At 48.8% G+C, this 23,639-nt stretch overlaps 4 protein-coding genes and 1 non-coding gene across 5 annotated transcripts; 4 read left to right on the top strand and 1 right to left on the bottom strand.

The window, feature by feature from the left end:
* Positions 1 to 3,931: 3,931 nt before the first annotated feature.
* Positions 3,932 to 10,295, top strand: LOC112875818. The gene is made up of 5 exons (XM_025939800.1): positions 3,932 to 4,180; positions 6,201 to 6,256; positions 6,541 to 8,541; positions 8,875 to 9,133; positions 9,214 to 10,295. Exons 1-5 carry the CDS (start codon positions 4,081 to 4,083, stop codon positions 9,855 to 9,857), a joined length of 3,060 nt encoding a protein of 1,019 aa, XP_025795585.1. The 5' UTR covers positions 3,932 to 4,080; the 3' UTR covers positions 9,858 to 10,295.
* Positions 10,296 to 10,812: 517 nt separating this feature from the next.
* Positions 10,813 to 12,094, top strand: LOC112874199 (dirigent protein 24-like). The gene has a single exon (XM_025937397.1). The coding sequence runs from the start codon at positions 10,890 to 10,892 to the stop codon at positions 11,904 to 11,906; it is 1,017 nt and encodes a 338-aa protein (XP_025793182.1). The 5' UTR covers positions 10,813 to 10,889; the 3' UTR covers positions 11,907 to 12,094.
* Positions 12,095 to 12,105: 11 nt separating this feature from the next.
* On the bottom strand, positions 12,106 to 15,282 carry LOC112874198 (UDP-glucuronic acid decarboxylase 1-like). The gene is made up of 7 exons (XM_025937396.1): positions 14,580 to 15,282; positions 14,202 to 14,349; positions 13,998 to 14,077; positions 13,286 to 13,369; positions 13,112 to 13,186; positions 12,733 to 12,825; positions 12,106 to 12,624 (listed from the first exon to the last, which is right to left on the bottom strand). The coding sequence occupies exons 1-7, from the start codon at positions 15,153 to 15,155 to the stop codon at positions 12,433 to 12,435; spliced, it is 1,248 nt and encodes a 415-aa protein (XP_025793181.1). The 5' UTR covers positions 15,156 to 15,282; the 3' UTR covers positions 12,106 to 12,432.
* Positions 15,283 to 15,427: 145 nt separating this feature from the next.
* On the top strand, positions 15,428 to 15,501 carry TRNAR-UCG. The gene has a single exon. It is a non-coding gene; the product is annotated as a tRNA-Arg (tRNA).
* A 3,426-nt stretch (positions 15,502 to 18,927) lies between these two features.
* On the top strand, positions 18,928 to 21,916 carry LOC112874197 (ankyrin repeat-containing protein ITN1). Its single transcript, XM_025937395.1, has 4 exons — positions 18,928 to 19,136; positions 19,235 to 20,035; positions 20,330 to 20,739; positions 20,844 to 21,916. Exons 1-4 carry the CDS (start codon positions 19,115 to 19,117, stop codon positions 21,675 to 21,677), a joined length of 2,067 nt encoding a protein of 688 aa, XP_025793180.1. The 5' UTR covers positions 18,928 to 19,114; the 3' UTR covers positions 21,678 to 21,916.
* The last annotated feature ends 1,723 nt before the right edge of the window (positions 21,917 to 23,639 follow it).

The raw sequence follows: 23,639 nt of genomic DNA, 5'->3' as shown, positions 1-23,639 counted from the left end.
TTCAAAGAAGGTAGAAATATGGGAACGAGGAGCTGGTGCAATTACACTGGCAGAACTGGCAGAAGGTAGCAGGCAATGTGAAGATGGGTGTGCAGGTTCTGATTATTAGCACAGTGACACACCTCTTCTTGGTACATACAGATTGGCATCCTGACATCTTTACATGTGCAAGTAAGGTAGTGTTGAGAACATATGAATTTTGCAGTAATAACTACATGAAATGAGCTCGAGTGTCACTAGTGTCGAAATTCGAAATGCGGCACTAGTGTCGCGTCGAGACACACGCTGGCTTTCTCCGTTTCCGAGTGCCTAAGCCGTGCTGGCGAAACAGTGAGGCAGCCGGGCCCGTCGAGAAAACGAGGGGGCCGCTAAAGAGGGAACAAGAAAGAAGCATCAGGTATTCAGGTTGCGTCTCCCAAAGAAGCATCAGGTATTCAGGTTGCGTCTCCCTGGCGCTCGGTCGTCAGTCCCAGGCTGCCCTACACTGTCTGCCACGGCAACACCGGTGCCCGCGCGAGCCGTCGTCTCCCTGACGGTGGGCCTCGCCGGCACGGCCCCCAGCTCCCGGCGCTCCGTGGGACGCACGCACATGCGCGCGACGCGGCGAGCCTTCCCCTCGGCGGCGTGCAGCTGCACCTGTAGTTGCGCAGCACACCCATCGTCGCCGGCTGCCCGGTGCGGTGGTGAGCCCTTTATTGCCGCGGCCCTGCAGGTCGCGGCGGATCAGACGGGTGGGGAGCCGATCTGACTTGCAATCGTCCCGTCGCCAGTCACGTCCTCTCCAGTGTCGCGTACGCCCCGACATTCCACGGCCAGTCGGCCACGCCGGCGCGCCGCTTTCTTCTTCGGGCAAAGCGGCGAGCCTGGGACGGCACGGCAATAATTGAGGGATTTTGCATACGATATTTCTGTTTCTTTTTTGGTTGGGCATTTTGATTGCGACGAAATTTTCGTTAGATGACGCGGACAACATTCGGTAGGTGCCGCAGATTAAATTAGTGGCAAGTTCCGGCCGATCCGTCGACATCTTGGGTCCGCGCGCCGCGCCAAATTCAGCTTCCACGCACGCAAGACGGGCTGGCGGCTTGCCGCGTGTATGATTGATGCCCGGAAATGGCGGCCAGCACTGTCAAGTGTCAACTTCGACGTGCGATATACTAGCACGATACTACTAGTCTACTACTACTACTTTACTTTTGTATGTATGGTGTGCGGTGGCGGCCGTGTCGTGTTGTCGCTCCCGCCACGTGCGCGGGATGCTGCCAAAGCGTAACGCGCCACCCCCCTCATCGGATCCTCTAGCTTTGCCCTTGATTTTGCGACCGTATGGTGACTGGCACGAAAGGACACCGACGGTGAGAGTAAAAGGGTCGATCTGTCTTGTCAAAGCTGCCATGAACGCTGATAAAGCCGTCAGATTAGGACTCCGTTTGGACTAGGATTCGGGGCCCGGGGGCGTGTCTGGTGAGGTTGCATTGGAGAATCACGTCCGTGCAGGAACCAAAATAGAGCGCGGCGACCTCGTGCCAACACGGATAGGACTAATCACATTCCCGTGCGCGCTGGCCGCTGCCTGCTCCTGCCCCGTACAACCACTTCCCCTCGGCACGGGCGTGCGAGTACCTCGTCATGAGACCTCGCCGCGTAATTCAAGGGAAGGAACGGGCGCTGTCGTGTACGAAAAGCCCTGCCGCCCTGCCTGCCTCCGGCACTGCAAGCTCCTTCCCCCGCACGCCGCAGCAGGTAGCGGCGCGGCGCCACTAGCGACCCGCGCGTCGGGGATACGAGCGCGGCACGCGAGGTGAGGAATCTCGTTGACTCTAGGCGCATGCCGTGCTGCCATGCACACCCACTGCTGGGCTCTTGTGTTCTTTGCCCCGGCGGCACAGTACCCGTGTGGATCCTTCCTTCAAAGTCCAGCACGAGAATCCGTAGATAGAGCATTTCAGCACCAGTGCATTGGTGTTGCCGTGGATTGGAACGGTACTGCTACAGCTTCAACATGTGCCATCGAAAGATTCTCCGTGTGCATAAAATCGTGCACGTGCGTCGTTTCGTAGGACTGAATAGTAACGAGGCTTCACATCCCGGGTGTCCCGAATTGAAGGCCCCGCGACCGAGTTGCAGCTGCGGCGTCGCCTACCCACTTGCATCGACGCGACACGCCACGGGCGGCCGTATCCTTCCGGTCGTTTTCCCTTCCGGCCTTCCCCGCCGCCATTATCGCTCGCCGGCGCCGATCAGGCCCCCGCCCTACCTGCCGATGCGCCTGTTCCCTGCACGTGGGCCCCCCTCTCTCCCTCTCTCTCTCCCCCCGACGTCTAGAGCCACGCACCGCTAGAGAACAAGCGCGGGCGCTCGCAGACGATCCGCACGACGCCTAGGGTCCGGTCCCACCTCCCCACCCCACCAAGCGCAGGCAGGCCCCGGGCACACCAACGGCTGCTAAAATGGGGCCCCGCATGTCTTGCTCCGCGGCGCGGTGGGCCCGAGGACGCGACTTTGATCAGTGGTATTCTCTGGCCGACGCGTGGGGCCAAGCGGGAGTCTGTCCACGTAGGCCGCTCGCGCTTTGGGAGGCAGCAGCGCAACGGCAGCGGCATCCCAAGCCCCAAGCGCGGATGTTGCTGCGCGAGGGCGGGCGCGTGGACATGGACCGGGTGCACCGGGGTCCCTGCTCGCTAGTCGCTAGACCGTCGATCCACACGTGTGAGCGGCGGACCCACCCCCGGCAGAGGTGGTCCTGGGCGGGGTGTACTGTGGGCACGGACCATGGCTGAGTGGTCCGATCGCGCGATGGGGAAACAATTTCTGGGTTCTTCTGCGTGGCTGAGTGGCTGACCGTGCTAGGCGCCTTTTGCAGATCGGCCCCCTTGCTTCGAAAATTTCACGTGCCTTGGGGACCGGTGGCTTGGAGAGTAGGACTTGGGGATTGTGCGCTGGGCTTCTCTTTTGTCCAACTGCCCGCCTGTGCCGCTGTATATGCAAATGCAAGTATCTATGGACGTGGTCTGGTTTTGGGTTACGGAATGGCTATACACAAAAGTCCACTTGTCTACAGTTTTGAATTTGGACCTTTGCTTTTGAAACTACGGGATGACATTAGTAAAACCGCCGTTTCTAGTATCAAGTGCAAACAAAATGTTTGAAGATTAAATTAGCATTACACTTGTGACTTGTATATAGTAGAAGTTATAGGGAGTATCGATGATCACACAGCTCAAGAATTGATTGTAGGCTGGCTGAAACAATATAAGCGTTTTAGATTTATATTGAGCTTTACATTGTGTCATTAAGCTATTTCTTATCCGTGTGATTTCTAGTTGCAAACGGAAAGAAGCATCGGCGATCACATAGTAATATCCATTCTTGTAATGTTTTGGCGGTAATTTTGGAATCCTTTGGCGGCGACGTTAGTACTATACTAGCATAAATGCGATCACCCCCCGAGAATGATTAGCATTGATCTTTAAATGGACCTAAACAACGCCGTGTGGCGAAAATGATGATTGCAAGCAGACCCTAATGATCCACCTTTAAGCCCTTCTAATGATAAAGGTGAAAACTGAAAAGCACAATATAGCGATACTTCTAATAAAATATTGTTGAGGGGCCTAGGGGCAAAACAAAAACCAAATAAAAGCACAGAGTGCATGACAAGCTATGGCAAAATTAATTCAGTAGAGATACTGTACTGCTGGTAGATATAGGCTTAAAAAAAGAGATAGAGTGACATAGATTGGAGATAGAGAGAGAGAAGGGGAGAAGAAACTGACAGATACAAAACCCCATATACGTAAGCGAGATTTTAGAGAGAGAAACAGGCCACCAGACTCCAGAGAGGAGAGACGAGAGAGACAAGGAACGGCAGACGAAATAAACGGGCCTATTTCCCCGTCGTCGTCCTCTTCCGGTCCTCCCTCCCACTCAAAATCGACTCGCCCGTTTAGCTCTCAGAGTCCACCTCTCTCTCTCTCTCTCTCTCTCTCTCTCTCTCTCTCTCTCGTCGCCCGCTTGCGCGCAGCGGATGAGAGATTGCTTCGTCGCCGCATCTGGTCGGGCACAGGAACGGAGGTGAGCATGGCGAGCATTGCGCGCGGCAGATCGCGGCGGAGAGAGGGCGACGGTTCGTCGGAGCGGAATGCCGCGCGCTCCACCGTCCCCAGCTCCGATCACCAAGGTACGCGCGTGCCTACTTTCTTATTGCGGATTCTTATAATGCTCCTTGATTTCTCTCTTGAAATTTCGGGTTCTTTTCTGCGCAAGTTGTTTTTTTAGCTTATGGAGTCCATGTGATGAAGATCCCATCTTTGATCTTGGATAGTGATGGTTGTTGGGGTTATTTTTCTCTTGCTTCGCCCTTAGGGGATTAGGACATATTTTTCGTTTTCTCCCCCTTCGTAGTTCTGGTGCTGCTATCGGGAGCTTGGGATTGCTTGCACATTCGTCAAAATCCATTTTTAGGTTTTCGCTTTATGTTTTGAATTAAATCCCGTCTTTTCACCGTCATATCCACTTCGTAGAGGTGAAGTTTGGTGTTGGAAAAGACGTCCTTTTCCGGGTTTGTGCGCATTAGCTAATAATTTGATTTCTCAGGACAAATAGTTTGGCATAAATCAAATTTGTTCTTGAAGATTTGACATAGCTGAGTGAAAGGGCGTGTAATCTTTTCTAAAGCCCCTGTTTTAGGCTGCGCGGACATAGCTTTCTCGTGGACTTTAGGTCTTAGTCATGCCTTTATTGGAGAGAGAAAGATTCTTTCTTCCAATTTCAAACCATTTTGGCGGACAATTCTTTTCTTTTTCTTTACTGTCCTTTCATTTGAAGCTGCAGTGGCCTAGATTCTGCACGAGTTCTAGGGCAATTTTAAAACCAAGCATGAAAACGATGTAATTTCCCATCCAGTTTTGCCGTATTGGAATAAATTTCTACAGCATTGCGTGCCTTGAATTATTGGAGTACTGCAGACTGTAGAATTTATAGTTGCATAAATGAAATGTATGGTGCTGTCAACTTGTCAATTCCCACAAGATCACGCAAAGAAACCTCCCTTGCTGGTAATTTGCTGGATATATAAGTTAAAGCATTAAATTATTCTATTCTGTGTACTCTTGTCTGTTGGATGCCGTAAAGGTTCATGGCCAAGTGGTCTTCATATGCTAATCACTATGCAAATATTTGATAAAAATGGATTTGTCACTTAGTTATAGAAGAAAGTACAACTAGCTTAAGCACTAAGAGTGAAACTTGCTCTGGATCCCTTCTGCTTGTTCTTTAAAGGAAGTACTTGGGGTTGTAGAAATTCAATTTAATGCTATGTGGAATTGAAGCAAATACTGTGCGCTCTTGTTCACGGTTTGTGTTTGTTGGGTGGTCCTACAAAGTTTGTACCTTGTCTATGTGGTTCTGGCTTGTTACATCTCCTTGAACCATGCAGATGATTAGTTGCGAATTGTGACGTGTCCTTCATAGAGGCTCCATGTGATGAAAGGTTATGTAGCTATATAGTTGTAGCAGCAATAACATATTTAGATGTTGAGGGCCCCTCGGGTTCCACCAGTGATCCCCTAAAGAGTCCAAATGGAAAGTTTCTTTTGTCATAAATGCTTAATCAACATCAAGGTTGTATTTCTGAATTGAGCTTCATTCACTCAGTATTGTGCAAATGTTTTCCACAAATATTCTGTGGGTGTTCCACGAAGTTATGGTTTCTGGATGAGCTGATGACTGACATTGCTTCAATTTTAAATTGCTGAAACAAAGTTGTATGAGTTTGTTATCTTAAGAAATAAATGGCAACATGGGAACACGCTGCATGAACACTTTGAATCTTTGATGCTTATGGATGCTTATGCTTCCTTCTAAAGTACCTTTCTCTCAGATGTGTACTTCCATATTAATTTCCAGTAAATTCCTTTCTCTCAGATGTGTGCTTCCATATTAATTTCTAGTAAATTATGAATTATATTCCTTGTGACGACTTTCTGATTGAGCCCAGCAATAGATATCTTTGTATTCATTTTACTTCTAGGTGGAGTCTAGGAACAAGTGAATTGCATTTGCAACCTTCCCCTTGTGGTGTTACAAATCCTGTTCGTCATGAAATATCTTCTGCTTGATATTTTATCATGATGCTACTGCTGTCATTGTTGTTTTTGACCTGCCGAGATTAATTACCATACCTTTGCTTTTGAATTCAGGAGTTGTGTCCTCGATAAAACAAACAACTTATCCAGGGATACTATCTGATTCTGTGGTGAGTTATCTGTATTTAGTTCAAGATGTGTATCATATGAATATGATTCACATGTTTGGAGTTCAAGAATTTAAGACTTATTGAAACTATACCATAAAGCTGCGATCCATATGTTATTGGTGTAATTTAAACATGTCTTAAATGGTATTCTTTATTGTATCATTTGCATCTTCATCTATTAAACTTTATACTTTTATCAACTGATTATTTCTTGAACTTACTGTGCCAATGCAAGAGCTAACTAATGAATTGCTATGCCCTCTCTCTCTCTTTTCCCTCCTCAGTTTGCTGTGGTAAACAGGCAAAGTAAATCAAGAAAAGCCAGTGTTGTACCAATGAAAATGCTAATAGACGAAGAATTCTCAAATGATATCAATGCTAGGCACATTTCACCAGGTGCTGTAGGGAGGCTAATGGGCCTTGATTCACTGCCTTCATCTGGAACCCATAAGCAGCATAGATGTACCCAAAGTCATGCACCAAAGACTTCACCTGGTGGTTTTCATGATCGAAATGGTTTACACGAAGGCATTCCACACAGGAGAAGCGCTGACGATATCATTGATGTCTTCGAAGTTATGGAGGCCACAAAAACAAAGATGCACCGGAGCCCAAGATCTAAAAATGGAAATACAAGTTCCAGATTTGACAAGGTTGACGGTGCTGATATAGATTACATAAGGCAGAAATTTATAGATGCCAAGCGTCTTTCTAATGACGAATCCCTTCATATGTCAGAAGAATTTAATGAGACACTTGATGCATTAGTATCTAACAGGGATGTTTTGTTGGAATTTCTTCAAAAATTTGATCCTGTTGTCCGAAGGGACCCGCATAGTCATGGTTCTCGTTCTCCATCATCTACTGCAAACTGCATCACGATATTGAAGCCATCTCGAAGAAATCAAGTTACTGGCACCAAGAGCAACTTTAATGAGCAAAAGGAAGTGAAACATTCTTTGAGGAAACAATATTCTAACATGTCCTCTCAATCCCTGAAAGAAGAGTCTGGTTCATTGAGGCAGAAACTGTCAAGGTCCAGTCACCAGGAAAATACTGGAAAACGAGGCTGTCCCACCCGGATTGTTGTCTTGAAGCCAAGTCTTGACAAACCTCATGATGTTGAAGGAGCCCTTCCCCTGCATCATGAAATCCCTCATTCTGATAATAGGAGGCACAAAGAATATCAGGATGTTGGTAGATGGAGTCCATATACTGAAGATTACATGTGTCAGGTGCCCCTTGGAGATTCGGAAACATTAAGCCGTATGGGGAAGGGATCTAGAGAAATTGCTAGGGAGATCACCAAACAAATGAGAGCTGCTAGGGGTGGAAGTAGGAAACATACCAAATCGGAGACCATAACTCTTGCTTCAGATGGAAGGTCACAGTTCCTGCCATCTGTTAATAAGCTCAAAACTCCAGAGGCAATTCATAGATCTTCTGAGATATGTGATGTTTGGGCTTCTTCCAGCTTCAACTCTTCACCAACATATTCAACTGAAACATCAGTAAGCAAGGAAGCAAAGAAACACCTCTCTAACAGATGGAAGAAGACCCATCAGTGTCAGGATCAAGTAACTGATAGTGATGGCTTCAGCACGCTCGGGGATGTGCTTGCTCTCTCAGATCAGGATGCATCAAAAGTTGCTACCCATAAAATCTCATGCAGGAAATGTCCCAAGGGAGAGGTCCAGAGTGATAGAATGCAAGGCTCATGCGTCTATCCTCTTGGCATCAGCACCAATGATGGTTGGAGAGACATGGCTACTAGTAAATTGACAAGGTCCAAGTCTCTTCCACCATCCTTCATCCGTGGAGTTCAAAAATCGAACAGTAGAAAAAGAGCGGGTAGTGTTAGATATAATGAGTTTTCAATGCTTAAAGATGTTCTTAAGGTGGGACCCCACTATTCTGAGTATGCATGTCGTGGCAGGCAAAGACAATCTCTAGGTAGAGATTCTACAATACATGGTGATGAATCTGATCTGATGTCCCCAGATAATGAGGAAAGAATGGTAGTTGAACGTGAGATACACGTAAATTACGAGGAGCCAGTTAATAGTACTGTCGTGCCACGGAGTACATCTGAACAGTCACTACATCCTGCAAATCCTGACAATGAACTAGATGCAGTAGGTGTTCTGGGTGCCAGTTCTGCAATCCCTGGCTGTAATAAAGCACCTCTTTCTTCTACTGGACAGAACAAGCAAATGCTTAAACAGACAGCAGCAGCAATAGATGACTGCCTTCTTGACCCTAATCTCGATGATCTGGTGACTAAGGTACAAGCACTCTTATTACATTATTTCTTTCCTCTTCTTCCCTCTAGAGAGTTTTCAGCCATGCAGGCACTTTCTTTTGAACAAACCATTTGAATTTCCTCTGATTTGTTTATGTATTAAGGTTCAAAGATACCATTCCTTCTTTTGTATTTACCTTTTAGTTTGCACTCACTATGTTCTGCTGGAAGCATGAAATGTGCACTACTCCATTTGTCACAACCACTGATTTCTCTGTTTTCACATGTGCATACTATCATATTGCCTTTGTGGTCATTTGGAGGTTTGCTTTTTTTCCATGTCATGCCTAGTAACTTCCAACGATTTTGAATTCAGGATGAGCGGATTGAATACCATCATGCTGATGATTACCCAATCGTTTATGATCCCCGAATAGGATCAGATTCTCCTGTGGAGATTGATGATCACCAAGGGGATGACAATCAAACCCTTTGTATTCCACCTAATGGATCAGAATCGCCAACGAGCTCCAACAAAGATGACCAGCAAAGTCCAGTGTCAGTTCTTGATTCTTCCATGGATGCCGAAGATGTTTACTCAGGAGACTTTGAGAAAATTAGCGCAGATCTTCAAGGCATGTGATCAATTTTTTTAGCTGATTTGTCTTCCTTCTTAATCTCAGTTCTTGAATTTGATTTATTGTAAATATTGCAGAGCTCAGAATGCAACTTCAGCTTCTCAAGAGGGAAACTACAGATAGTGGAGATGGCACTGAGCTTTTTATATTGAGTGATGACAAGGCGGCATGTCAGCCACTTCCTGAAATAGAGGAATCCCAGGCTTTTAGGGATGAAGAAGAGAGGGATTTCTCCTACGTGCTTGATATGCTTACTGGTTTGGGCATTCATACTGCCAACCAGGATGATCTGCTTGAAAACTGCTACTTACTGGAGTGTCCTGCAGGCCCTGATTTATATGATGAACTTGAAAACAAGTACGGCTTCCTCATTTTATGGCCACCAGCTGAGAGGAAGCTCTTGTTCGATATCACAAGTGTTGTTCTCCAGGATATAATCACCTCTCTAATGCAGAGTTGTTCAAATGGATTGTTGAGGATATGCTCGCCAAGATGGGACCAGGATGAGTTTGCTGAGATGGTGTGGCAAAGGGTGGTCCAGCTACAGGAAGAGATGGAGTTTAATCAGGAAGGCCTGCTCTTGAGTGTAGAGTGGGCTGGTTCTGAAGATGGTGCCTATCTGGTAGGGAGTGATATTGGGAGTATCTTGCAAGAAGATCTCCTGGAGGAAATCGTAGCTGACTTCCTGGGGGTGACTAAATCTGCCAAGCTCTGTGGCTAGAAATGGCCAATATTTTCCACCAATAGTCATTGTATGCATATGCATATGGATCGGTGGTGGCCGGTGAAAATCCAATGAAAAGGAGCCCTTGATGATTCGATGAATCGCTGGAGAGGCCTAGAATTCCTGGAATTCACCCCATGGCTACTGAAATGCATGGGCTAAGATGGCTTTAGGTAGATATTGGAGCATCAAACAAGCGGGGTCCTCAGTTGGACCTGGTTGTATCATGTATATACCATTTGCTCCCAACTCAATAACGTAGTCCAGGAGCCTTTCCCTGCAAACTCCCAAAGGTGGAATTTTTTCTTGTCCTTTTTTTGGTGGCATAATGGTGGAATAGAAATGTACAATTTTGGTATAAGGTATTGTGTAAATTAATCTCTGCTGGCATTTAGTATGTTTATTATTAAATGCAATAATGGCGGTGTTCGTTCAGATATTGTGATCTTCCGGTCTTAGTTCTTGTGCTGGTGTGCTTTGGCCTGCGATTTGGTGTGTGGCATGCTCACACGGAAGAAGCAGCTTTGCAAAAGAGCATTGTCCAACCGTGTACATGAAGAGCTGGTGCATGTCGGCTCCCTCTGCCAAAGCGCAGAGTGCCTGCCACACTGATCCAGGATGGGATCACACCAAAGCTCAGAGCCTCAGACTAATGTCGTAGGACAAGGCAAACCACTCCCCGAATCAGCTGCCACACCTGCCCCAGCGTCGCTGGTCATCTGAGAGCAGGGATATGTGGCGCCGCGCCTCGGTTCCTGCCCTGTCCCAACCGCTCCTCGCTTCTCAGAGGTTTAGGTTCCTGGACGTCCTCGCACAACTAACGCACAACACCGCCACCAAACGGCTCCACCCATGCCCTCCCTACCTGCACCTGCAAGCTTGCAGCGCCGCACGCCCCGCGACTCCTATATAAACCTTGCAGCTCGCAGCGTCATGGACAGCAGCTAGCACAGGTGATGCACCGACCAAAAGCACACTGCCTACGCGACACATTCATCGGTCTCGTCCAGTGACGTTCCAGCCTGCGTCATGGCCAGGAACGCGGTGCACGCCGTCAGGGCGGCGCTCTACCTTCTGCTCGCGCTTGCCGTGGCGAACTGCGCGTTCGCCGGCCGCGTCCTCGACGAGCAGCCCGCGGCTCCAGCGGAGGCTCCCCTGCCGGCCGACCCGCTTCCCGCCCCCACAGAACCCCCCACTGATCCGGCGGTGGTGGCGCCAGCGGCCGGCCCAGCCGCAGCGGCGGGCGCGGCGGGGGCAGCGATCGCTGGTGCCGCCGCGACGGGCAATGCAGGAGCTGCCGGCGGTGGCGCTGCAGCGGCGAACGCAGGTGCTGGCGCTGCGGGAGCCGCGGGCGACCACCCGCTGACGTTCTTCATGCACGACATCCTCGGGGGCTCGCAGCCGTCGGGGCGCATCGTGACCGGCGTGGTGGCGAGCGCGGCGGCCAACGGGCAGCTCCCGTTCGCGCGCCCCAACACCAACATCTTCCCGATCCAGGGCGCGGTGCCGCTGCCGCAGGGCGCCGCCAACCTCATCAACAGCAACAACGTCCCCTACGTCGCGGGCCTCGGCGGCAGCGGCAGCTCCGGCACCCTCGTCCAGAACAACGGCAACACCGTCAACGGCGGCAACAAGAACATCCCCTACGTCAACGCCGGGGACCTCCCGTCCGGCGTCACGCTCCAGAACCTCCTCTTCGGCACCACCACCGTCATCGACGACGAGCTCACCGAGGGCCACGAGATCGGCGCCGGGGTCATCGGCAGGGCGCAGGGGTTCTACGTCGCCAGCTCGCAGGACGGCACCAGCAAGACCATCGTGCTCACGGCCATGTTCGAGGGGCCCGAGGCGTCGCACGGCGACACGCTCAGCTTCTTCGGGGTCCACCGGATGGCCGCGCCAGAGTCCCACATCGCCGTCATCGGAGGCACCGGCAAGTACGAGAACGCCAAGGGCTTCGCCGCCATCCAGACGCTGCACCCCGGCGACCAGCACACCACCGACGGCGTCGAGACCATCCTCCAGTTCAACGTGCACCTCATTTGAGCTGCCCCATTGCAAGCTCTTGTCGTTCCAGGCTACGATGCTCTGCAGTTTCGTGCAACGTTTGTATTTCCAAGTACTGTCACTTTTCTGCCATGTATGTAGTGTGATAGGTGCTTTGATCGCATCAGCATATGGTGATATTGTATGGAGTAAATCAAGTATCTTTAATATGATGAAATCTCCCAGAAGGAAAGTGAAATGAGAATCTAAAATCCTAAAATGGAACAGAGTGAGATGCAAAGACAGCATAAGAAACAGAACAAAGACTATAGTTACGTAGATCCTATGGCAAAGTTTATGTATCGACTACGGCTACGGCTTTGATAACAACTTGAACATGTAATTCTATGGCAAAGTTTATGTATTGACAACACCGAAACCAAAGAACAGATGTCCTATCACAAAAAGAATTTGCCCTGGAGGAAGAAATCTTAGGCAAGTGTTCCTTCATCTGAGCTTTGTCAAGGCACCAAAAAAAGGATCCGTCAGTATGATACAGTATTCTGAGTCCGGCAGCTTCTGCTCCTCATTTCTCTTCCATTATACGTTTCTGGAAGTCCGAGACCATACGCGGCAGGCCTTGTTTCAGTGAGATTTTGGGTTCCCAATTGAGAAGAGATTTCGCCTTAGAGATGTCAGGTTTTCTCATGTGTGGATCATCTGCAGTGTTGGGTTTGAACTCGACAGATGCACCAGGGTCGATTGTTTCTTTTACCACCTGCAGCGAAATAGTGGTGTGTCATGATTCGTGGTAGGTACATTGAGGACAAGAATACGAGGTATTTTCAAAGAAGAATGGGTAGTTAATTTCAGTGTAAGGGCAGACCTGCGCAAGCTCCAACATTGTAAATTCTCCAGGATTTCCCAAGTTGAAAGGTCCAATATGGTTACTTTCCATCAGAGTTACCAACCCATCAACCTATAAATTCGTAAATGTGTAAATTTTCCAGATCTGAATGTGGAAAACATAAATTTTCAGCAGAAAAAAAAGTACAAGCGAACTATGAAGAACAAAGTTGAGAAAAATAAAGAAAATTGCATGCACTTCTGTATTATGGCGCATGAAGTGTTTGTCAGGGCAGGCGATTAGAATTAAGAGTTTACAACGCCATAATTCATAGATGCATTATCTGAATCATTATGGAATAAATAAACAAATGCACTTCAGCTTGTAGAAAGGGACACAGAAAAGCATGTATAAGTACCAAATCTGAAACATATTGAAAGCTTCGAGTCTGTTTTCCATCACCATATACTGTCATTGGTTGTTTCCGCAAAGCCTAAAAATGAGACAATGTGAACTTTAAGTAATGCTGAAGTTTTATGTTACTTTTCTTCTCCAACGAATTAGAAATTGAGAACCACAATTTGAGACAAACCTGTGCAACAAAGTTGCTAACAACTCGACCATCGTCTAAACACATACGAGGGCCGTACGTGTTGAATATGCGTGCAATTCTCACCTGAGGGAAGCATCTTATGTCAAAGTTTCCTTCAAGAAGCGGAATACAAATAAAGCACACGTATAATCCATAAACAGAAGTAGTGTTGCAGCATATAAACGAAGGATGCACTAAAGATCTTTCTGAAATGAGAACCAGCCATCAATTCGAAGCTTTAAATTATGAAGGGATCTGGTCGATTAGCACTTTAGCCCTTAGCCCCTTACTGACTTCCCTCCATCAATAAATATTGTGTAATCGCTATTTTGAATAAACACCCTAGATAAAGTTAAGAAACCTTTCTCAAATTTAACAGTGGACCAACTTCTGGACGTCTGTTAGTGCCACATACTATAGAGAGAGCTATTTCTTTTTGACAAATCCATGGCCTAGTATACGTAATCATGATTATTACCCAAAATGAAGTGTATGAGAAAATATATACCAGAGGGCATGGATTATCACTTGTGCTCAATATTTGACACTCGAAGTTGATAGTGTGTGCAGCTCAATTCCAAAACCTTCCTAATACTTATAACAAGTTTGACCCTACATGATGACCTATTGTTTTTAAATGTCCTATTGCCAACAAGATAGCCTGTAGTAGTGTAGTTAGATTCAGATCCCTATTCAGAAACTGAGGCTTTACCTCAACACCAGCACCACGATGATAATCCATTGTAAGAGTTTCTGCTGTTCTCTTCCCCTCATCGTAACAGCTCCTAACACCTGCACATTATAGCATAGCGATAAATACCACAATCAAGTGGACTGGGGAGGCTCAAATGGGCCGTACTACCAGGTTATTCTTGCTTATAATAAATGTGTGTTCCTTGAGACAAAATTAGCACACCTATTGGATTTACATTGCCCCAGTAACTCTCCTTCTGTGGATGTTCAAGAGGATCACCATACACCTCGCTGGTACTAGTCAACAAGAACCGGGCCCCAACCCTCTTAGCTAGTCCAAGCATATTCAAGGTTCCCATGACATTTGTCTTGTGCATCATTGGTTAAGGAAACAATTCGAGAAGAGCAAAATAAGAACAAAACAAACATATGTAAAATTCAGGCTCTTCCCGGCAACGAAGGCAGAAAATTCCAAATGCCACATATGTGAAATGTGCATCATATAACTGACATCCAGGAAATCCTATCCGTATCCATAAATGAATAAAGACACATGATTAATCCAATTTTAAGCAGCGGGAAAACGAAGCGGGTAGGATATGATGGTCTTGATGGGGTTGAATTTGTAGTGCACTGGGGATGCGGGGCAGGCGAGGTGGTAGATCTGGTCGACCTCGAGGAGGATTGGCTCGACGACGTCGTGGCGGATGAGCTCGAATCGCGGGTTGCCGAGGTGGTGCGCGACGTTGTCCTTGCGGCCCGTGAAGAAGTTGTCGACGACGATGACGCTGTCCCCGCGGGCGAGGAGCTTGTCGACGAGGTGGCTGCCGACAAACCCCGCGCCACCCGTGACGACGACGCGCAGGGAAGGCTTCCGGACGCCAACGGGGAGTCGGCGCGCGCCGCCGGCGGCGGAGACGGATGAGGCGCCGCCGCGGGGGATTTTTCTGGCGACGGCGGCAGCGAAATCGATAGCGGCGGAGGAGCCGGCGGCGGGATGTGGGGTGAGGGAGGGGTAGAGGAGGAAGAAGGATGAGGCGAGGAGGAAGCCGAGGAGGACAAAGAGGAGGCGCTGCTCGCGGAGGAGGTAGGAGGCGAGGGTGCGGGAGAGTGAGGTGCGGTGGTGGTGCGGGCGGTGCTGCTTGCTCATGCTCGACTGCCGGTGCAGCTGTTTCATCGCTGGGTGGGTCGCGCCCTCTCGCCGGAGGCGGAGGCGGAGAAGGGTGGTGGCGAGGCGAGGGGGAGCCGGGAGAGGGAGGCCCGTGGGGAGTGGCACGTGGGATGCGGAGGGGAGCCTGGTGGGCCCGCAGCTGCCGAATCGAACGCGATGCTTCCTGCCGCAGTGGCTTGTCCCCCGCAGATGCCGCACGTGCGTGGAACTGTTCTCTCTTCTTGATCGGCGAAGATTTAACTTACATGTACAGTTAAATAGAAGTATATTCATAGAGCGACCGCATAGCGCAGTGGATTAGCGCGTCTGACTTCGGATCAGAAGGTCGTGGGTTCGACTCCCACTGTGGTCGACCGGTCTTTTTTTTTGCTTTTACTGTACGGTAGAAACCGAGCGTGTCAATAATCAAGCCTTATTTTTGTTTTGCATAATAACTTTGTTTGGAAGAAAAGCAAGCAGTTCAACAATCAGTCACACCGTTTTGGTACACTTGATAGAACTCTTTGGGTGTTGTCAGCACTTTGAGCTGAAAAGGCGACTCGTGCTGTTAGAACAGCACGCGAGTCATGGTTATTTGACATGCTACTCGACTTGTTGTTCCTGTATCGCAGTCAGAGGTGGTGTAAGACCAAAGAAAAAGGGCTTGAAGTTCAGAGCTCAACGGTTGATTACGGCACCAAACGGGTGGCATGTAGCTTGATAACGCGAGTATTGTCCTGTTGATATCTCGCAAGATCAAGAAGGTGTTTGGATCGAAATGCTAATATCCAAATTCAAAAATGCTAAATTTTAGCACTGGCTTCTTCAAAAAAGAGTGTTAATGAGGTGGACTAAACTTTAGTAAAGACTCGGAAAATTTAGCGTATGAGTGCTAACAATTTTTAAATTTTATCATCCAATCTTAGCTCATCCAAACAAGCAACTTGGCAACAAACATCTAAAAAGAACCATCCTCAACAAAAGGACATCAGAGCTACCCCACGTTTTCCTTGTTCCATTAATTTGTCAATAAACATGAAATTCGTATATCCATCCACCCTTGATTTTTTTAGCCTGTTCTCCATAGGAAATTTTTCCTTTTCGTATCAGTTCGTATCACAGATGGCACGTAGCAGCCATTAATGTATGAGATTGTTTCCTAATGTGGAAGTTGTGGTCCAAGGAGTCCCTCGTCCCGTCATACCAACACCAAACAATTACGGGTGCCACGAAAGAACAATAAACAATTGTTTGATTGATTTAGCTACGGACTCCGCTTTGGATGTACGGACTTTTTAAAAAGTTGCATATCTGCCTGTTCATTGAATTTGACCGGTGGAGGGGGCCTTTGTGGTTGGAGGAGGTCCGGAGAGAATAAAAATCCTTGAGTTGACAAGGCCCAACTCCTCCTCCTATGAGCTGGGCCCATGGGCCCTATTCTCCTGGGTCGACCCACCCATCATCATCATCATCGATCGCTGCCGAAACCCACACCCACCCGCCGCCGACGAGAGGGCAACGAAGGCCCGCGATCCGCAACCTTTTATCACCTCGACGGTCGACGCAGACAACTCAAGCTGCGAGAGCGAGACAATGATTTGATTCCTGAGCAGCCCTCGTTTCCACTGTTGGCATCTTCATAATGCCCCGCATAACTCCACTGACAGTCCGACGTGTCTGCCCACCGAGGTCCCCCTCCTTGCTGTCGGGCCCGTGGGGCCCGCGGGGGAGTGGACTCGTTGACCTCACCAACCGGCAAGTCAAGATAAGCTGACCACGTGAAGCAGCGGGTCCGCTCCGCTCCGTCCGTCGCCGCGGCGGCAGGCGAGACCACCGTGCGAGGCCGGATTAATGCAGACGCTCTGAACCAACACTGCACTGCGAGATCGGATTAGGCCGGTCTCAATTGGAATTGTCATCGCTATCAGAGGAGTATTAATAGTTTATCATGTAAAACTCCCCCTCTTCTCTCCTCATAAATAACTCTATCATATTAACAAATTTGCTGACGTGATATGATATTTAATATTTATAATACTCCTATAATATTTTTATTGAGGATCTGTTTGAATCCAAGCTCCAAAGCAAAGTGATTGAAACTTTAGTCATTTTAGGGCTAAAGTTCCAAATAAAATGACTAAAAGTGACTAAAATATTTTAGTTATTAGATTCCAAAGAGTAGCTAAAAAGAGCTAAAAGAGGGAGTCCTATGAGCCAAACATTTAGTCATATGATCCAATTATTTCTTCCTTCCAATCATTTTAATCACTTTTAGTCATATGATCCAAATAATAGATGATTAAAATTTAGTCACTGCTTTGTTTTTAGTCGCTTGATCCAAATAATACGTGAGATTGGCCTTAGCGTAGACGCTCTGAGCCCAGGTTGGAGTATAGCCACGTGGGTCTCCCCGCCTCTCTATTTAGACATAATTTAACTCCATCTATTTTTATTTACGCATCGTATTATGTTTGTCCTAAGTTAAATTTAACCAATTTTAATCAAATTATAGAAAAAAATAATAACATTTACAATAATTGAATCCACCATGAGACCATAAAATATAATTAAAATTAGTTAATTTTAAGTTAAAATAAATTAATATTATATGTAAATACAGACGGAGGGAGTAGCCGATCGCATTTCACCGGCTGTGCGATTGTCTTTTGCCCGGAAAGCCGAGGCTGCCGTTAAAAAAGAGGTGAAGGGAGAAAACGTGTGCTCGGTGTGCGCGTCGGCCCGTGGCGCATATCGGCCGGCACGAGGAAGGGGTGCACGTGCACGTGCGTCTGTTTCGCGGTTGGCGCGGCGGCGGAGTGGAGCGGGAGGCCCCGCAACGATCCGGGATTCTCTGTTCCACTTCCACAGATGACGATCCGGGATGGTGGGTGCTGATGGCCGTGGCAGTGCTGCCTCTTGCAACTTGAGATTTGAGCGACGATGGGAGCCGCTAGCACGAAGCATCCTCTATCTACTCTGACAGGTGAGTCGAGTTCACATGTGCCTTGTCTCGGAAGCACCTTGTAGTTGTAGCCGATTCGTTAAGATTTCGCTTCCAAACTTGTTGCCTGGAGTTTTGTTTGTTCTGGACGGGAGCGGTTAATTAACATTCGAAAGATTTAGGCCTTCTAAATCATTTGATTTCCTTGACCTGTCTGCATGAACCCACTATTTACATTGGAAAAACTCACAACCCTGTCTCTCACACCTACGCTAACACCTCGTCTTATGGCGCCTTCGTCCCCACTGATCGGCTCATTGCCTCCACTAGCACTAGGATGCCAACCTCGCGCGCTCAATTCATGTAAGGCTAGGAGCCACCAGATCCCAAAAGCCAAATCATCGAGCCCCTGACACTAACTAGAATTCAGTTATCTTAAAGCTAAAGAGATTGCCAACTCTAACCATATTCTGGTGAAGTAGTGATGAAAAGGGGTAAGATTACGTGATTTTAGAATAGAAGTCATGTTAAATTATAATTCTAGCCGTTCCAATTCTTTGTGGCAACTTCATAAGAGAAGATTATTTCTTTTATCTGTATACTATAATAAAAAAAACCGTGTAGATTACCGCGTCCGTAACATTGCACGGGATGGATTTCTTTTATGTAAAAAGGGGCATGTGAGCCTGACAGTCACTTGCAGAAACAGGGGAGATAATTATTCTGCTTGGAAAGCGACAAATGGCCCATATGCAACGCATACCGGCAGGTGGCCTGGCGCGCCAGGCCCAGCCACATAAACAACAGCGCAAGCGGAAACCCAACCTCCTCCATCACACACCCACACACAGCAGCGCAGCGGAGAAGACCGCGACGCGAGCCCACCCCACCCCACCCCCGAGCGCGATCCCTCCCGTCCGTGTTGCCCTCTGCCGCCTCCTCCTCCACCCCGTCGCTTCCGTGCCATCCGCGGCTCGCCTCCCCACCTCTCATTCCCGGCGCCCGATGCCTCCCGCCCGCCCGTAGCCGCCCGACGACGACCGCCATGGCCGCCGATTCCGTCAAAGGTGCCCGCCTCTTCCTTAGCCCTCGGTTGCTCCGGTTCGATTCGTGCCCCGTTGATCGATCGCTGAGGGATCGCGCCTCTCGGGTTTGTTGCGCGCAGGGGTGGCCGACCTGGAGATCGGGCTGGCGTCGCCGGGGTCGGAGGGGGCGCCGTCGCCGGCGTCCAGCGCGGGCGCCTCCGGGGAGCGGCCCGACCAGTCCCCGGCGCGGGCGGCCAAGCGCCCCGGCCTCGTCATGTCCTTCTCCGGGAAGCGGCTGGACCAGTCGCCGTCGCGCCCGGTGCTCGTCATGTCCCACTCCAGCAACCGCCTCGACCAATCGCCCGCGCGCCCGGGGCTCGTCATGTCGCGCTCCAGCAACCGGCTGGACCAGTCCTCCCCGGCGTCGTCGCCGTCGCTGGCGCCCGCCAGGGGGCCCGTGCTCGTCATGTCCGGCTCCAGCAATCGGCTCGACAGCTCGCAGCCGTCGCCGTCGCCGTCGCCGTCGCCGACGGCCGCGGCCGCTGCGGCGCCGGTGCTGGTGCTCTCCAACTCCGGCAAGCGGATGGACCAGGCGGGGCGGAAGAAGTACGTCAAGCAGGTGACGGGCCGCCACAACGACACGGAGCTCCACCTCGCCGCGCAGCGCGGGGACCTCGAGGCCGTGCGCCAGATCATCGCAGAGATCGACGCCCAGATGACCGGCACCGGCGAGGAGTTCGACAGCGAGGTCGCTGAGATCCGCGCCGCCATAGTGAACGAGACCAACGAGATGGAGGAGACTGCTCTGCTCATCGCCGCCGAGAAGGGGTTTCTTGACATCGTCGTTGAGCTGCTCAAACACTCCGACAAGGAGAGTCTCACAAGGAAGAACAAGTCTGGATTCGATGCTCTGCACGTCGCCGCAAGAGAGGGCCACCGAGGTTAGCATCAACTACCCTGGCATTACTAACCATTCTGATACCAAGTTAATCTAAAGATCAGTCTCAGTTGATCAGTCTTTAATTCGAACATGTACTCTGTTACTCTTTAATCAATGGTCATGATCATTTGTTGCTATACTTGATTACCAAGTCTTCCAGTGTCGGGTGCTCGAATCAACCTGTACTGATAGTGTATCATCACTTATATAGTTATATGGAATTACAAGCTAGTGAACAAAGCCTGCTTCCATTTTCAGTTTTTATGTATACTTTTTTCATGACTTTTGTTCATAGATATTGTGAAGGTACTTCTGGACCATGATCCATCCCTCGGGAAGACGTTTGGCCAATCAAATGTGACTCCTCTCATAACTGCGGCCATTAGAGGCCACACTGAGGTGGTCAACCTGCTGCTAGAGCGTGTCTCTGGGTTGGTTGAATTATCAAAAGCGAATGGAAAGAATGCCTTGCACTTCGCTGCCCGGCAGGGGCATGTTGAAATTGTGAAGGCTTTGCTAGATGCTGACGCTCAGCTTGCTCGGAGGACTGATAAGAAAGGCCAGACTGCTCTACACATGGCAGTGAAAGGAACTAGTGCTGAAGTTGTTCAAGGGCTTGTGAATGCTGATCCGGCTATAGTCATGCTACCTGATAGAAATGGCAATTTAGCTTTGCATGTTGCAACCAGAAAGAAAAGATCGGAGGTATTATTCTGCCCCATTTATCTAATGTAAAATAGCATTGTTCTTTTGTTTCTTCCATACAAAATGCAATTTTCTTCTGCTCACAGGCTTGTTTCCTTTTGCAGATTGTAAATGTGCTTCTGCTTCTTCCAGATATGAACGTGAATGCATTGACTAGGGATCGGAAGACTGCATTCGACATAGCAGAGGGCCTGCCACTATCAGAGGAGTCTCAAGAAATAAAGGAGTGCTTATCCCGTGCTGGTGCAGTGAGAGCAAATGATCTGAATCAGCCTAGAGACGAGCTCAGAAAAACAGTGACGGAGATCAAAAAGGATGTACATACTCAGCTTGAGCAGGCCAGAAAAACGAACAAAAACGTCTATGGTATCGCAAAGGAGCTAAGGAAACTCCATAGGGAAGGCATCAATAATGCAACAAATTCAGTCACTGTTGTGGCCGTGCTCTTCGCCACGGTGGCATTTGCTGCGATCTTTACAGTGCCTGGCGGTAACGATGACCATGGTGTAGCAATAGCTGTGCACGCAGCAGCCTTCAAGGTCTTCTTCATCTTCAATGCCATTGCCCTCTTCACCTCGTTAGCAGTTGTGGTGGTTCAGATAACACTAGTTAGGGGTGAGACCAAAGCAGAGAGGCGGGTTGTTGAGATCATCAACAAGCTGATGTGGCTTGCTTCAGTATGCACGACGGTCGCATTCATATCCTCCTCGTACATTGTGGTGGGGCGGCACTTCCGGGGGGCGGCGCTTCTGGTGACCTTGATCGGCGGGGTGATCATGACCGGTGTGCTTGGGACAATGACTTACTACGTGGTGAAGTCCAAGCGCACACGTAAAATCAGGAAGAAGGTGAAATCAACAAGGAGGAGCGGCTCAAACTCATGGCAGCAGAACTCAGAGTTCTCAGACTCGGAGATCGACCGGATATATGCCATATGAGTGGTCCAGTACCAGCTGACTCCTCCAAACCTTTTGGCAGTGGTACAACACGAATGTAATTATGAACATCGATCATGACCCTTGAGATGGGGGTTAACTTTGTACATTCCAATAAGCTGGTGTAAAACTGCCATTCCCCTTGTTCCTGAATTAGCAGGAGGCGATGGTCTTGGATGTATACTACTACAGATAGATTGGTCATCAGAATATATATTATATACGCAGCCAGTGTTGTGCTCCTTATGCATGGCCTTTATTAAATTCATCTCCACCGTTAGTCAATTTAAATGACAGTAGCATGATATATTTGGATACCGAGACGCATCCATGAGAAGAGACAGAAGAACGGGAGATCCTTTTTTCCAGTCGTTTTCCACGACAGGTGAGAGGTGAGAAATTCGCTGTTCTGGTATTCTGTTGCTTGGTGTTTTTTCTCTGTAGGACAGGACACCCTGGAGCTGGAGTGCACTTGGAAGTCATGGCGATGGAGACGGCCAATCAGGAGGTATGTACTGAGACGGGAGCCTGGCCACAACTGGATCGCCGTTCGTGTCACTGCAGTGTCTGGATTCTGAAAACCGCATGCGTGGAAGGTCATCGGATGGTAAAGGGTCTAGAAGGAGACTGACACCAGAGGTGGTGGTGGTTACGCTTACGCATGGAGAACCCAAAGCGTGAAAGCCGTGTGAAGTGAAGGCACTGACGGCTGACCCTGTTGACTTGGTATCTCGGAGTCAATGCTCATTACATGCGCTTCATTACTTAAGTGAATGATTATCCTTGATTGGCAGGTGAAAACCACACTGTGCCTGCAACGAATTCAGGCAATATTTCAGGGTTTCCGACGGTGGCTGCAAAGGTCACACTGATGTAGTAGCAGCTACGGGTATCATTAAACTTTTTTCTAGAGAAATACTACTAGTTATTAGCTGTGAACTTTTACAGTTCAGAAAGGATGGGAGGACAGAAACCCTAGGGACCAAAGCAGGAAAAAGTCTGCCGAAACGAAAGGATGGCCACTTTACAATTGTTACTGTCGTTTTCGTTCCTTCGTGACGAAGTTCACTGAGTGGGCTCATGGATTGGATGGATGGAAGCTGGAGATCGTCGCCAGTGCGCCACCACCGGAAACACGATTTCGCTTTGGAGCTTTACGCATATGCGAATCTTGTAAAGCTCCGCGCTTTGTAGTTGTAGCATGTAAAGGCTCAGGCCTTCGAACTAGTTTGCAGTACAGAAGAACGTTCTTATCAGGTCAGTGATGCATGCACTGGTTTTGCTTAAAAAATGTGTCTAGAACACATCCACGCACGATCGATCTTGAATTCATGATCATGGCCTGTTCTGATGCTGTCCAATTTGTATGGTGCAATATAATCATCACTGCCTGGGTTCAGACTTCAGAGTTCGTGAACTGAAATTGAACATCGACAGCGAGGCCTCAGCACGAAGCGCACGCAGAAGTCGCCGGTCGATAGCTTGATTGGTTTGGAGTGGTCGGCCAGCAAGGAGAACCGCTCGATCGCCCCGCCGCCTCCGTCCCGGCCGTTCGCTGATGCTGATGTGTGGGCATCTCGTTGCCAACGCCTATGGATGAGGCCGCACGGCACCCTTGGCCGCGTCAACGGTCAACGCCCACATCTCCCTGTCTCGTCCGAAACCTACTAGCTCCGTCAGCACCCGAACCAAAGAGCTGAATAGCGGATAGAAAATGACACGCGCCTCCTTAACGCATGAAAATCGAAAATGACATTAGCATAAACTTAAGACACGCGAGGGAAAAACAGAAGAAAGAACAACATCATGAACGAGCCAATTTCTTTTTCTTTTTTTTTCAAAAACAAAAAACGAAAAAACTTTGCTCACCTAACATTTGCATCGGCGACCAACTGCTTCTTAACGATCACTATAATGCAGCGTTAGTTATGGAGCCACGTCACGGCTCGCAATTAGTCATGCTCG

Source organism: Panicum hallii, chromosome 9 (genome assembly GCF_002211085.1).
Source record: "Panicum hallii strain FIL2 chromosome 9, PHallii_v3.1, whole genome shotgun sequence".
Lineage (NCBI taxonomy): Eukaryota > Viridiplantae > Streptophyta > Magnoliopsida > Poales > Poaceae > Panicum > Panicum hallii.
This window is presented reverse-complemented; position numbering and strand designations above follow the sequence as displayed.

Excerpts from the sequence above, each read along its gene's own strand:
- LOC112875818 (XM_025939800.1), top strand. The coding sequence starts at position 4,081 with ATGGCGAGCATTGCGCGCGGCAGATCGCGGCGGAGAGAGGGCGACGGT. Across the intron at positions 6,257-6,540 it reads GGATACTATCTGATTCTGTG|TTTGCTGTGGTAAACAGGCA; the intron begins GTGAGTTATCTG and ends TTCCCTCCTCAG. Across the intron at positions 8,542-8,874 it reads TCGATGATCTGGTGACTAAG|GATGAGCGGATTGAATACCA; the intron begins GTACAAGCACTC and ends TTTTGAATTCAG.
- LOC112874198 (XM_025937396.1), bottom strand. The coding sequence starts at position 15,155 with ATGAAACAGCTGCACCGGCAGTCGAGCATGAGCAAGCAGCACCGCCCG. Across the intron at positions 13,187-13,285 it reads TTAGCAACTTTGTTGCACAG|GCTTTGCGGAAACAACCAAT; the intron begins GTTTGTCTCAAA and ends TCTCATTTTTAG. Across the intron at positions 12,625-12,732 it reads CAATGTTGGAGCTTGCGCAG|GTGGTAAAAGAAACAATCGA; the intron begins GTCTGCCCTTAC and ends ATTTCGCTGCAG.
- LOC112874197 (XM_025937395.1), top strand. The coding sequence starts at position 19,115 with ATGGCCGCCGATTCCGTCAAAG. Across the intron at positions 20,036-20,329 it reads CGCAAGAGAGGGCCACCGAG|ATATTGTGAAGGTACTTCTG; the intron begins GTTAGCATCAAC and ends TTTTGTTCATAG. Across the intron at positions 20,740-20,843 it reads CCAGAAAGAAAAGATCGGAG|ATTGTAAATGTGCTTCTGCT; the intron begins GTATTATTCTGC and ends TTCCTTTTGCAG.
- LOC112874199 (XM_025937397.1), top strand. The coding sequence starts at position 10,890 with ATGGCCAGGAACGCGGTGCACGCCGTCAGGGCGGCGCTCTACCTTCTG.